The sequence below is a fragment of the Paramisgurnus dabryanus genome, chromosome 20, assembly GCF_030506205.2.
Source record: "Paramisgurnus dabryanus chromosome 20, PD_genome_1.1, whole genome shotgun sequence".
NCBI lineage: Eukaryota > Metazoa > Chordata > Actinopteri > Cypriniformes > Cobitidae > Paramisgurnus > Paramisgurnus dabryanus.
The window spans coordinates 27,692,325-27,705,793 of NC_133356.1; the positions used below are offsets into that span (position 1 = coordinate 27,692,325).

General features: G+C 38.2%; 1 protein-coding gene across 2 annotated transcripts in view; it reads right to left on the bottom strand.

The window, feature by feature from the left end:
• Positions 1 to 13,469, bottom strand: part of prkn (parkin RBR E3 ubiquitin protein ligase) — a 139,505-nt gene that overhangs the window by 102,519 nt on the left and 23,517 nt on the right. For both annotated transcript variants that reach the window (XM_065251568.2, XM_065251557.2), the window contains exon 2: positions 176 to 339. In XM_065251568.2, the coding sequence (XP_065107640.1) occupies positions 176 to 339 (164 nt within the window). The remainder of the gene's footprint in view (positions 1 to 175; positions 340 to 13,469) is intronic.

Sequence of the window (13,469 nt, forward strand, 5' to 3'; positions counted from 1 at the left end):
AAGGGCGATTGCTACATAAATAGTTTTTTAATAACAAGATGTCTCAGTCTAATACCAGGTTTGACCCTCACACTAAGACAAGATGTTCTTATTTTACGAAGAGAAATCTAATTATCCAAAAACATGAATTTAAAAAGAGAGAGAAAAAAGACAAATGAAAGGACTAGGAGGTCACCTGAAGTGTTGATTCACTGCAGAGCTCTCGTCCAGCAAAAATCACCCGCAGGTGACCGGGTTCAACGCCCTGTAGACGCCCCACTGCCTCTTTCAGGTCAGCTACACTCGCACCCTGTTCCAACTCCACCGGGAACCCATGACTGGAATTAAACCGGACATATACTAAGAGAAGAGAAAAAATAAAACAAGGAAATAGGTTTAATATATTTGTTCAAAACCTGTTTATTTTATACTATGTGGTCATTTACAAAAAGGTTTCTATATTTCAAGGTCCAGACAAAATTTCTTTAAATGGACCGGCTGGAGAAGACCCCAGATACAGGGTAGTGAAAACTGGATAGGGTATACAGGCTATTAGCTATTAAACAGGATACAGTTTAAAAGGCATATATAAACAGGATAATGGGTATTGAAATACTGCACATACAGTATAAACAGGTTAAAACTGGAATTGAAATATTTTTACATGGTATATATAATATATGCTGTTTTAACAGGATATATGGTAAAGAAAACAAAGGCTGTATCCGAAATAGCTAGAAAGTGTCCGAAAATCATAGTACATTATTGACTGCACTTATTCAACTCACAAATGAACCGCAATATTGAGTGTACAACCAACGATGTACACTCACAGCTAGCCAATACTCTTCCACCAAAATTTGCGCCGAATGAATTGTCGCATTTGGCGAAAGATGGCGCCTGCACTGCGTGGTTTCTGGCGAACTCAAGTGTCCCAACTCACTCACTTGTTTTTATTCAATCCTTCGAGTGAACTATATCAGTGGATTAATGTAGGGAATAGTGAATGAGTGTATAGAGGGCTATTTTGACACAGCCAAGAAGACACTAGTCAGAATGAAATAAATTTAACTGAGCAGTCAAACAAATGTCGCAGCAGACCTCACGTGAAAGCGAACTGGACACACAATTTGATGGACAGGGGATGAGGACAAAACAAATATCCATCTTGACATTCAGCCCACACGGTCTCTTCCCTAAAAATCCACAATTCTCTTCATTAAGATGAATGTGATTTGGTGTAGAAGGAATTTTCTTGTTATCATGTCTGCTTATTATTTTAATTGAAACGAGCCAACCTTTTCGGAGCCCCAGAGGCGCAGAGATAAACTCGGAAATCGAAAAATGAGTGATCTGAAAGAAATCCCACAATAAAACTGTGCATCATGGTAAAAGTAAACTGTAGGAATAAAGTGAAGGTGTTTATTTACTACACCAAAATATAACTATTTATGATGAAATATTCATTCATACTAAATTAAAGGTGCCCTTCCTCTGTCGTTTTTTTTATTGTTTTATACTGTTGTCTGAGGTCTAGTCATGACGTTTGCATGGTTTTTACATCCAAAAACATCAAAAGCAATAAGTAATAGGCCATTTTGTACCCTGGTTTTGAGGCTGGTTAGAGAAATGATCCGTTTTGATGGGTGGGCTGCATTGACGACTTTGAAGACACGGTGTCTTTCTTACACACACACACACATTTTATCATAAACCCTTTGAACACACACACACGCATGTCTTTTATCGTAAACCCACGCACGCACATACACGTGTCTTTTATCATAAACCCTTTGGATGCGGGTGTAGCAGCGCGCGCACGCACCAAAAACACACACACACGTCTTTTTTCGTAAACCCTTTCGATGTGCATGTAGCAGCGCGCGCACGCACGCACAAACACGCACATACACACACGTGTCTTTTATCATAAACACTTTTGACGTGTGTGCAGCATGAATTCGCGTGAATCGCGTCCCTCGGAAGAGAAGTTCCGGCCGCCACTGATAGTGACACATAGTACTAAAGTGTTTTACTCACATAAGCTGCGCCATTCTGCCCGGATCCAATATTTATAGAGGAACATTGCTTTTTAATCGCAGTCTCTCTTCAAATCCACCGTTCTTCTGAGCATCCAAACATGTAGCAACTGTTATGATTCCCTCGTTTAATAGAAATGATGTCTCTCGACGAAAAACAATGGCCCGAATACGTTCAGCCATCCTTGCTGTAATTTGTTATGAAAACTCACTGAACTTCACGTATTATGTGGGCGCGGTCTCAAGTTGGAGAGCTCATGAATAGTAATGACCTCGATCAATTCCACGTCACACTGATCAGCTTTTCAAACTGACCTGATTTCTCCGCTTATTTCTTTTCAGTGGCTAGAGCTGACAGAGGAGGTGGAAGTTAATTTTCACATTCACGACACAACACAAACACATATGGACCTAACACATATCAAAAAATACAAGTAAAACGGTTTTATGTGGAAGGGCCCCTTTAAAAGAAATATAACATATACAGTGTTTCCCACAGATCTGAAATTTACTTGTGGTGGTAGCTGGTGAAAAGGGCAATCATTATTATCCACCGACAAAAAATGGTCTACTATACATGTAACAAAGAACTAATAATGTGTGACACAACACAATACTTTGATTTATAAAACATTCATATTAATTTCACATTATAGTTCATTAATCTAACCACCCCAAACTTTTTTTGCCATAAACAAAGCTGACACTGTTTGTCAAAGCACCACGAAAACACTTTATGTTTTTGCACTGATATATGAAGCAATTTGATGACCCCTTTTATCAAACTCAATTATATACAATACTATGTATACTATAGCCTATATAGACAGTGCAGGTCTATAGATTATAATTGTGACTGATGTTATAATTAGGGCCGGGACTCGATTAAAAAAATTAATCTAATTAATTAGAGGCTTTGTAATTAATTAATCTAAATTAATCGCATTTTAATCGCATATAAATATTTGACCTGAGAACATTAAGAAGTAATTTTTTACATGGATTTTAGTATACACTCTTAGAAAGGATGTGTTAATTTTATACACATCATTGTGCTGTAAGCTTTTAACACATTATGTGTAATTTTAACACATTATGAGTCATTTTGTCTTGATTTTGTGTTCAAGTATAACACATGTTGTGTTAAAAGTAACACAAAATGTGTTGTTTCAATAATAACACAGAGATGGGTGGATTCCAGGACGACGCAGTTAGTGTGTTGTCCCAGAATCAACACTAATGTGTTGTTTTTAACACATTCGTTCTTAGAGTGTACCATGAATAATAATGACTGAATACATAAGCTTAAGCAACAAAATATTGTTTATTGAGCCCTATTCGGACAGGATTGGTTTTACAGGGGTAGATGGCGTAATGTAATTTTACCACAGGACGTCGGTAATATTAATGGTCAATTCGGACGGGATTAGAAATCTCTGTAAAACATTCAGAAGTGGGAGGGGTAACTCGTTGGCGCAGCGCGTCACCTCTCGTCTTCACGTGCACGTTACCTTGCTTCCAGATATCAGATGTGCAAACAACATGACACAGACAAGGAAAACGCGAAACACTGTGTTTAATTTCAGTTTGGGGAGAACGTCAGTTTCATAAACAGTTCCATGCCTCTGAGAAGTAAATTTGACTTTTTTTTTAAAGTTTGTGTCGTGTTTTATTCAGAAACTGACTTGTAACTGACTTGTTTCTCCGTCTAGAACGCAAGTAAACGCTTCTTTAAGCGCTTTTATATTTAAAAGAAACCCGCAAATTAAAAGGAAATGACGCGATTTACGTGTATATTTACAGCTGGTCTATTCGCACTGGATTTGTATTACCTGAGGTAATTTCTCCGGACCTTTTTACAGAAGGTAAAAGACGCCGTAATCTTTACTGACATTGCCCGTAATGATTACTGACATGGAGCATTCGGACTGGACTAAAATCACCGAGAAGCTCTGATAAAAACTTGCTTTACCCCACATCCCTATGTAAAACTAATCCCGTCCGAATAAGTCGTTGTGCCCGGAGTCGGGCTAATGTCCACGCTAGCTGCTGTATGTTTTGCATTGAGATGCTCGATGTGCTGCGGTGATATGTGAATTCCTTGTTGCATAGCTTACACACAACCATGCTTTTATCGACGCTTACATCCGTTCGTTTTTTATAAAAAAAATTCCCATCCACGGGGCCAACCAAAGCGATCTCATCAGCCTCTTGGTTCATGTTCACTGTGGTTTGTTGTGAAGTCATGAACGCTAGTTGGTGCTCCAGTATAATCGGTCCGCCGAAACTCATGAGAAATGTTCCGCGGTGCAAAAATAAGTGCGATTAAAATGCGTTAAAAAATGTTAACGCGTTATTTTTGTGTAATTAATTAATCTTAATTAACGCGTTAAAGTCCCGGCCCTAGTTATAATGTTAATAACTTCTATAAGATAGGCACTTTTACTGCTTCTGCTTTCTATTACTCTTTTTCCGATTAAAAAAAGCTTAATCCACTCATTATTTCAGATTTACAAGTCTACTTGCTGTCCCGATGACAGACTTTACATTACAGCTTTGCGTTTTTTATATCCTGAGTCAGCTAGAGCTTTGCTCATTCAGTATTAGCCCTGCTTTTTGCTACAATCTCTGTGCAAACTGTTTAGAGTTTAGTAAAGATATTGTCTATTAATAGTAAGATTATAAAAAAATGGGATAAAGAAAATGAAGCGGCGCGTGGTCGTGACAAGAGCCAGTTGCTATCGCCATAGAAACCGGAGGCAGGCTAAAACAGCACTCGAGCTTTAGTGCGGTAGCGCTCACGGCCGTTCTCCGATGGACTCGGGTTTTACACACAATATTAATCAGACTTGGGACCCGAAGTAATGAACTAGGACCGACCCGGACCCATCTGACCATTTAAAATATAAACCCGGAACCGTACGGGTGCCGCGTCCTCAGTGAAGAAAGACCTCTAATGGTAAAACTCTGCTCAAGTTCAGAAACATGAAAGGATACAATGTGACACTGAGGTTGCTTCGCGTCGCGCCCAATTCATTGAGAAACAGAGAGCACGTGAACGGACGCTCAACCGGAGAGACACAACGTGCTTGCACGCAAAATGAAGCCAACTTGGATGCTATAAACACATATGCACATAAGCATATGCGACCATTTTGGTCGCAGTGTAGTTCCCTGGCTGCTCCGTATGTGCTGCTGCAGTTGATCCAGTTTGCAGCGCTGGATGATGAGTTTATGACGCGTGCATCATCTTCACGGTCACCCGACCCCCACCTCTCTCTCGCGCTCTCTCTTTCGCGCTCTCTCTCTCTCTCTCTCTCTCTCTCTCTCTCTCTCTCTCTCTCTCTCTCCAAAACACGGGTCATCTAGTCGAGTTCAGAAAATACGGAAATTCGTAAAGTGATTTTTTTTACCTGGGCGGGTCGCAATTTACCTGGGCGCAGCGCCCAAGTAGAGCCTATGTATGGGAAACACTGAAATAGAACATCAATGTATGAGAAGATCAGCACAAATCAAATGGTTAAAAATCCACATTGGCTGCATTCACACAGTCTTAATGTTTGAGATTGAGGGCTGTAACAGGTGTTACACTTTATTTTACGAGACTGGATTGAGTATTGTCTATATGAAGGTGTATTATTTTATGTCTTTTCTATTCTCGTGATACAATAAACATCACCCTTTACAATAGCGATAGTGACAAAAACAAATAAATGATGTAAATAATGAATGATAGCAAAATAATACACCACAAGGTCGTACCACAACTGATGTTGTGTTCTGAAATATTGCAACAACTTAAAGAATTTGTTTTGAATGTTTTTTTCATTTATGTACACATTAATTTTGCCTTAAGGAGGTGAGCGCACGTGAACGCGCCAATGACGTATGGTGTCTGCGTGGACTCGCTACGCGGTGGGAATTCAAATTACGCTTACGTATGAGGGACAAAAATGGAAACGTCCGTTCGGACCGAAATCTATGATTTGTTGAAAATTGTTTTGGTCCTACGCCTTTCACAGATGACATAAATTTCTACAAATACATTTAAACAACTTAACACAGGGATTGCTATCAGGATGTGAGGAGACTTTTAACCAGCATAACAAAAAGTGTTTCAGGATCAAATCTGTTACCCTACCTTTAAGACTTGTAGTATAAATGGACAAAAGCCAAATACACAATAATAATAAAAAATGTAATTAGTAAACCAAAATATTATGAGGTTGACACTACTATTACACACAAAAAAATGGTGGGTTATTTTCAACCAGACATTGGGTTAAAAAGGGACAAACCCAGTTTTTGGGTTGAAGCAACCCTGCGTATGTCAAATTAAAACCCAGCGGGTGGGGTTCACACTTTTTTGACCAAAGGCTGGGTTGAAAAGAACAGCATTTTTTCGAGTGTATGACACTTAACTATATTTTTCTCCTGATGTTGCTGCCATTGTTTGTTTTTCCATATGATGGAGGCCAGAGAAGGAACTCTCCAATTTCTCTGAGTTTTGCTAGATAAGACCCTTATGTCTCGGTTAGGATCGTTTAGAGTCCTTTGAAGAAGCACTGAAACTGTAATTTTAAACTGCATTGAAACTGTTGATGTCCACTAAAGTCCACTATATGGAGAAAAATCCTGAAATGTTTTTCCTCAAAAAACTTAATTTCTTCTCAACTGAACAAAGAAAGACATAAACATCTCGGATGATATGGGATGAGTAAATGATCCAGATTTTTTATGAAAGTGGAGTAATCCTTTAAGTTTGCCTGTTTTCCCAGTTTTCTTCGGTCTCCAATAGGGTATGTGTGTGTCCAAGCGAGTCTGCCTGTTCTTCATGTTACTTTAATGAAAGTTTATTGTTAGGACATTTTCTCTAGTGTCAAGTCTCCTCAATCCACACACACCGCAGACATTGTACAACAAGAAAGTGAAAATTTTGACGTAAAAGTCGTAAACTTGTAAAACTCTGATATGGCTAGAACATATTTTATTTTTAATGCCATATGAGCACCAAAAGCAATTTCATGGCAAACTCAAGAGTATTGCTGTACAACCCAGAGTTGGGTCAAACAGGGATAAACCCAACCTGTTAGGTTGTAATTTAACCTATTGTATCAACCCAAAATCTTGGGTCATTGTTGGGTCAAATATAAACAATGTCTGCATTAATTTAACTCAGCATTTTTAAGAGTGTTGCTGCTCTACCTGCTTTCTGAACGCACGTCGTTGACATCACTTCTTTTAATAAACAAGTCTATCACATTGTATGATGCTACAGACAACTACTGTGGTCAAGCTCACTTAACTGACAAAAAATTCTAAACTTGGTTGTGAATTTTTTAATTTAAGGTAGTCACTTTGATAATAGAATGTAACTATTGCTAATAAACATCAATAGCTGTATGTGACCGTAAACATATTAAGAACTCTACAACAGGACCCACGGTTGTATTTGTCTGCTGGGTGCACAATTCATCTCTCTTTCTCCTTTCGAAAACAAACAAACACTCTGAAAAGGACAGGAAGAGAAAGATTTGGCCATGTAGACTCAATATCACCCAGCCATAACTCTTCCAGGAAAATTGCATCTGGTGATATTGTTGACTTGAACACAGAAGAGGCGAGACTTGCACTGATTGCCACTAAACGGCAGAAAGCTAAGCTTCTTGTTTGGCTCTTTAAGTGCAGGTTGAGTGATTGCTCGTTGTTAAAGCATGACATTCTCTAATAAAGGCATTTTGTCAACCACATTTGGAGACAAATGACATTGAACCGGCAGCAGGCCAAAAATACAAGAATTTATATTAGAGAAGAGGACAAGGGAAAAGCGTGCACTTAGATGCCCTAGAAGAGGAAACAATCTTTACTTTGCTTTGTGCCTGATTTAGTACACAAATAAAGGAACAGTTTACCGAATAATGAAAATGTGGTCATTTTTTACTTAGCCTCACAGTATACAGAATACAGAAATCTTATTTAGATAATTTTCCATATTTCAGTTTGCCATGCAAAGCTAAACTTTCTTCACATTTTGGTGAATTTTTTGTCCTTTTTGGGCTTGACACACATGGGTGATTCTCACGAAACCATTGAAACACCACGGCACTAATGATTTTAGCTATAAAATGTGTAATATAGTAATATTAAAAAGCATCAGAATTAACACAATACTGTGTTCTACCTTGCACAATGTGTGATTTCAACATAACAATTTATAATTTGTCAATTTTATCTCATTTTCTGCTGAAATTCTCATTACCGCAATGTGTCCAGCTGTGTTTGAACATGCGTTATGTTGTAATTTAATCAAATTAACACAAAAATATTTAGAAAAAAAATAAATGGATGTTTTGCTAGACTACTTTAGATGACAGAAAAAATATTTACTGAATATTCATGTATAATAATAATGAAGAAAGATTAGGAAAATGATGTGTCCATGCCTGATGTTCTCATCCTCTGCAACACTTTTTGAGAACAGTTTAAGCACAGAATTTTAATAAAGTTTGATTTTGAGTGACCAAGCACATGGACCAGTTACTTCAAGATGGCTACCAGGTAAGATCATTTTTTTACAGTTAATTTGAAATATTGTCTTGTCAGAATGCTTACACGACATTTTGATTATCATTACCGCAACAGATGCTTATTAAATGTTAATTTAATTAATAGAAGCATAATACTTTGATTTTAAATGCATGTGCAGAATCTCCAAATTATGTTCTTTCAGGTTTGTCATGTCATTTTGAAAATATGTCAGTGTTGATGTTTTCTGACTGTTGCGGTAATGAGATTTTTTAGGACTAATTTTTTTAATTATGTTACAAAAAGTGTTAAATGATAAGTAAAAGTGTTTAAATTAATGTTCCCATTTACTCCAGACTTTGTTTTTCAATGTCTGGTGGGAAAAAAAGTAAATTTAAGCAATTTTTACATTTTCATGCTTGACATTTTTAAAACCAAGTTTTCGTGAGAATCACCCACATACTGTATAGTACCTTACTGTGAAGTGTTCCTTTATGGAAACGGGACAATGACAGAATGTACATCATGTTCAACCCGTGATAAAATCCAATCCTTCCTTTATATTAAACACATCATTACTGCTAGATTTCTTCTTGCAGTACTACCGTGCAAGCTTTAATGTCTGGGCTACCGGTCTATTTTCATTCTGACTTTTCCACTGATTATGTTAGGAACAGCAATGACCATACTGACAGCTGAGACGAAGATAAGCCCGAGCTAAGTGCGGAGCCACAGTCAGGGCAGGTCGGGGGTGACGTGTGCCGTCGTGCTGATTTCCATAATCTCTCTCTTTGTTTTGTCTGCCTTCCAGGAGGATAACAAATGAGTAAATTCCCCCTTTGTCATGTTTCATCACAGCAGGAGTCAGTTTTCTGAGCTCATCTCTCGACGTGCTTGGACTGTCAGTGTTTTTCGTCAGACAGCCAGACTGACAGAATGCAATCATCACCGCGCCAGTGGGCCGGATTACAGAGAGGCCAAAATCTAGAACCAATCCAACCTGAATCTTCAAATGTACTGCTACAGATATTTTGAGAACCACCGATTGAATGTGGTTCTCAAGAAAGTTTTGAATAGTATGAAGTTTGCTAAACTTAGAAAAAGTTATGAAGTTTTTAATGTTACTTTGCAATTCATGTTTAATACATGGTTCTCTGAAATGCTTGATTCTGATTGGTCAGATGTAACTTTCTAAGGTGTGTTATCCCCTAAAACAACAGCTAAAACTACTATCAAAGCCTCATTCGGGCACTTCGAGTCATCTTGACAGATCCAGTTTATGCAAATCAATTCAATAGAAATATAGCAAGTATGAAATTTTATTTACAAATGATTAAACCAAATTCCTTCTATTTTCCTCATGTAATGTCTCGGCTTGAAAATGCCCTTGTTGCTAGGAAATTTTTTTTTTTTTTTGAGGAAGGTTTGCATTTGTTACAAATGAGCTAATAAAATATTTTAAATCAGTATTTTCTACCCAATTATTTACTCATGTGGCAATTAGCCATGTAATTGGTGGGATAATGTACAACCAAGCCGGTAACCCCTTTAGGGTGTACAACACATTACCCTGATAGGGTTTATTCTGTGATGAGAACCGGCTGGCTGTGCAATTCCCAAAAGAAAAATTTAAGCAAAGCAAACCAAAACGGAAATGAAACTAAACAAACTGAAACAAAAAACAACTCATGGATTCTGCCTGGTCCTGCATCCCATAACCTTGGTGTTTCTATAGTCATCATCTACCGTTGAAGCCACAAAAAGCCAACCACAACAATGAAACGTGATATACCACAGTGTCAAAGCAGGGCTGTAGACTTTTTGTGACCATATTTTTTCCAGGTGGTACTAATTTTTTTAAGCGGTCGCACTGGTGCCACTTGCAAAACTGATTGGTATATATTTTTTATTTCTAAAACTCAGAAATGTTCTAATACACAAGCGATTACATCTACAGTATAGCTCATCCAGTGTCTCCCCTGATGCATCCCATCCCACGTTCAATTCCCACCTTTTATCTGAACAGTCAGGCGCTCCCACCAGCGGTAAAGCACAAGTGAGGCCATCGCCGTGCAGTATAGTTGGGAGAATTTGCTAGGTCAGGGCAGTAACACATACACTGTTCAAACTTGAAACGAAACTACAAAGCTCCACATGAAGAGTACAAAGCATATAAGTTTCATATGACACGAGAAACAGCCCCTCTCAATGCTGTAAGATGCTGCAGGATGAGATAAACGAGGAAGCTAGATGCCGTTCACAATTCCGAAATACTTCAAAAGAAAAACTAAACACCCGCGTACTAAAATGACAACACGTGAGCTCAATTTATTGGGTTCGTGGTGGACACAATGGCTACGTCCGGAATCTCTAAAATGCTGCCTTCGGAGGCAGCATTTCAAGCCATGAAGGCATCAAGGTACGTCTGAATCCGATGTTTACTGTACTTTCTGACTCCTGACATACCTTCATTCTGTTGTCCCACAATTCTATGCGCGTGTGTACGCGGGAAATGTGATTGGTCGAGCCTGGTCAAGTTTAAAAAATAAAACCGTGGCCAAGAAAGCATCTGGAGCACAAATTTAGTGCAAATAAAGCTATATTTTTACACCTTTTGATTGTATTTCTAGAAAGAAATAAGTTTTTACTGAAATTGCAGTTTTCAAATATAGGACTTGTTTAGGGGAGGGCAATGAATCGCCTGTGATTGTCATGCGTATCTAATCAGTAAAGCTGGTTCGGTGATTAGTAGTAAATCGCCATCACCTGCTTTCAGATGGAGCGGCATTTACTACACAGAGCCGTATTTCACAGAGAAGCTCGGCAACGATTGAAGACAATTTGTCCACAATTATGAATGATCTTGATGAATGATCTTCTGTGTGAAATACGGCTAGTGAATGCCACTTCATTTGAAAGCAGGTGATGGCGATTCATTACTATTCACGAAATCGGCTTTAATGATAAGACACGCATGAGAATCGCAGCCCACCCCTAGATTAGTTATTACAAAGGTGTTCTCTGTTTATATTTCAAACTGAATTCCATTACGCTGCCTCTGAAGGCTGTCCGAATGCATTTCCCAGAGCTGCCTTCATGCCACAGAAGTCATTGCCTCATGAGGCAGCAAGGCAACAAGTCAGCTGTCTTGGGTTTCACACACTGCCAATGTAAAGCAAAAACATGCATTATCCTGATTCGACCCTGATATACCTTTTATGATTGATGGATACTCAGAAGCGTCTATCTGTGAAGAAGTGACGCATTATTTTTGCATGACTGTAATGTGGCATTGAGGTCCAACAGTGCTAAATGTAAAGTGCATTTAAAACAAAGACATTAGTCTATATAATATAATGCTATTATAGTTGACACATTGAGAATAAAATATTTACTTAAAGGTAGGGTAACAGATTTGATCCTGAAACATTTTTTGTTATGCTGGTTAAAAGTCTCCTCACATCCTGACAGCAATCACTGTGTTAAGTTGTTTAAATGTATTTGTAGAAATTTATGTCATCTGTGAAAGGCGTAGGACCAAAAAATGTTCAACAAATCATAGATTTCGGTCCGAACGGACGTTTCCATTTTTGTCCCTCATACGTAAGCGTAATTTGAATGCCCACCGCACAGCGAGTCCACGCAGACACCATACGTCATCGGCGCGTTCACGTGTGCTCACCTCCTGTCTGTAAACAGTGAGAACAGCAAACTTTTCTGCTGAATTGACAACCAACACAGGAGGCACACGATGAAAGACATCTTTTATAACAACAACAGCAAAAACTGACTGGATCAGCAAGAGCAAAAACCCAAATTAACATCTGTAACTTTACTGCTTTACCACGAGATGAAACAGCTACAGGAGGCAAAGGGTCTGAAAGGGTCGTTGCACTGTTTATTTTGGTAAGGTAGGTACGCGATATGTTTGTACTGAGATGGATTCAGATATTCTACTTTGATGAAACATTGTGTTGCTTATGAAATTTGTGTTCGTTTACGGATTAGCGTAACGATATAGTTACTACGTCTACACAACCGAACGTGTGCTAAACTAATTCTGATGTAAACCAATTTGGTTATTTTGGAAGTGTTATTCGACTTTATACTGCAAAGTTTTCTCACTGCTGAATGAGACATGAGATGTGACCGTCTGATCTGTGCATGTTCATGTGTTTGGAAAGAGGCGTGACTTTAGATGGCGATTTGACTTGAGGGTGGGATCGGGATTTCATTGCTAGGCGGCTACCGTTAGCATTTTTCAAAATGTGTTACACTGCCTTTAATCAGTAAAGTTAGTTAAAAGACGTAAAAAATAAAGATTTCGAAGCATACGGTAAGTTTAACTTTTTATAAAAGATGTATTAATTAGAAGTACTGTATGGTAAAGATCCTAAGGCTTTTCCATAAAAAAGAAATTATCTGTATTAATTGGTAATATGCATTTTGATGCATTAAACACATTTAGATGTAGTTTCAGCTTTTGTTTCTTTCTTGCCCCAATTCGTGACTGGTGCTACCAAATTAAGTCCCAGTGGCACAAGTGCCACCCCTCTCAAATGTTAAGATTAGAGCCCTGCACAGTTCACATTACTTTCGCTATCCAAACAGCCCATGTTCTGGTTTCATGGGACCATGACAGTGGAAATGTGGTTTGAACCATCTAACAAATTTATATTAAGATGTTACCAAGAGCAGAGCGAACAGGAAAATGCAAAAATATGCAGATCATGTGAAGTCTTATTTAATCCTGCAGTGTTCCTGCTGTTCTCACTGAATACTGAAATGTTTCACATCAGTTATTTAAATGGCCTGATCAAAGACTTATTTACTGAACATGATCAATCTTCCCATTCATTTGGATTTTATTGCAAAATGTGACTTGGTCCTAGCAGACAACTGCAAAATGCATGAAATATAAAAAAT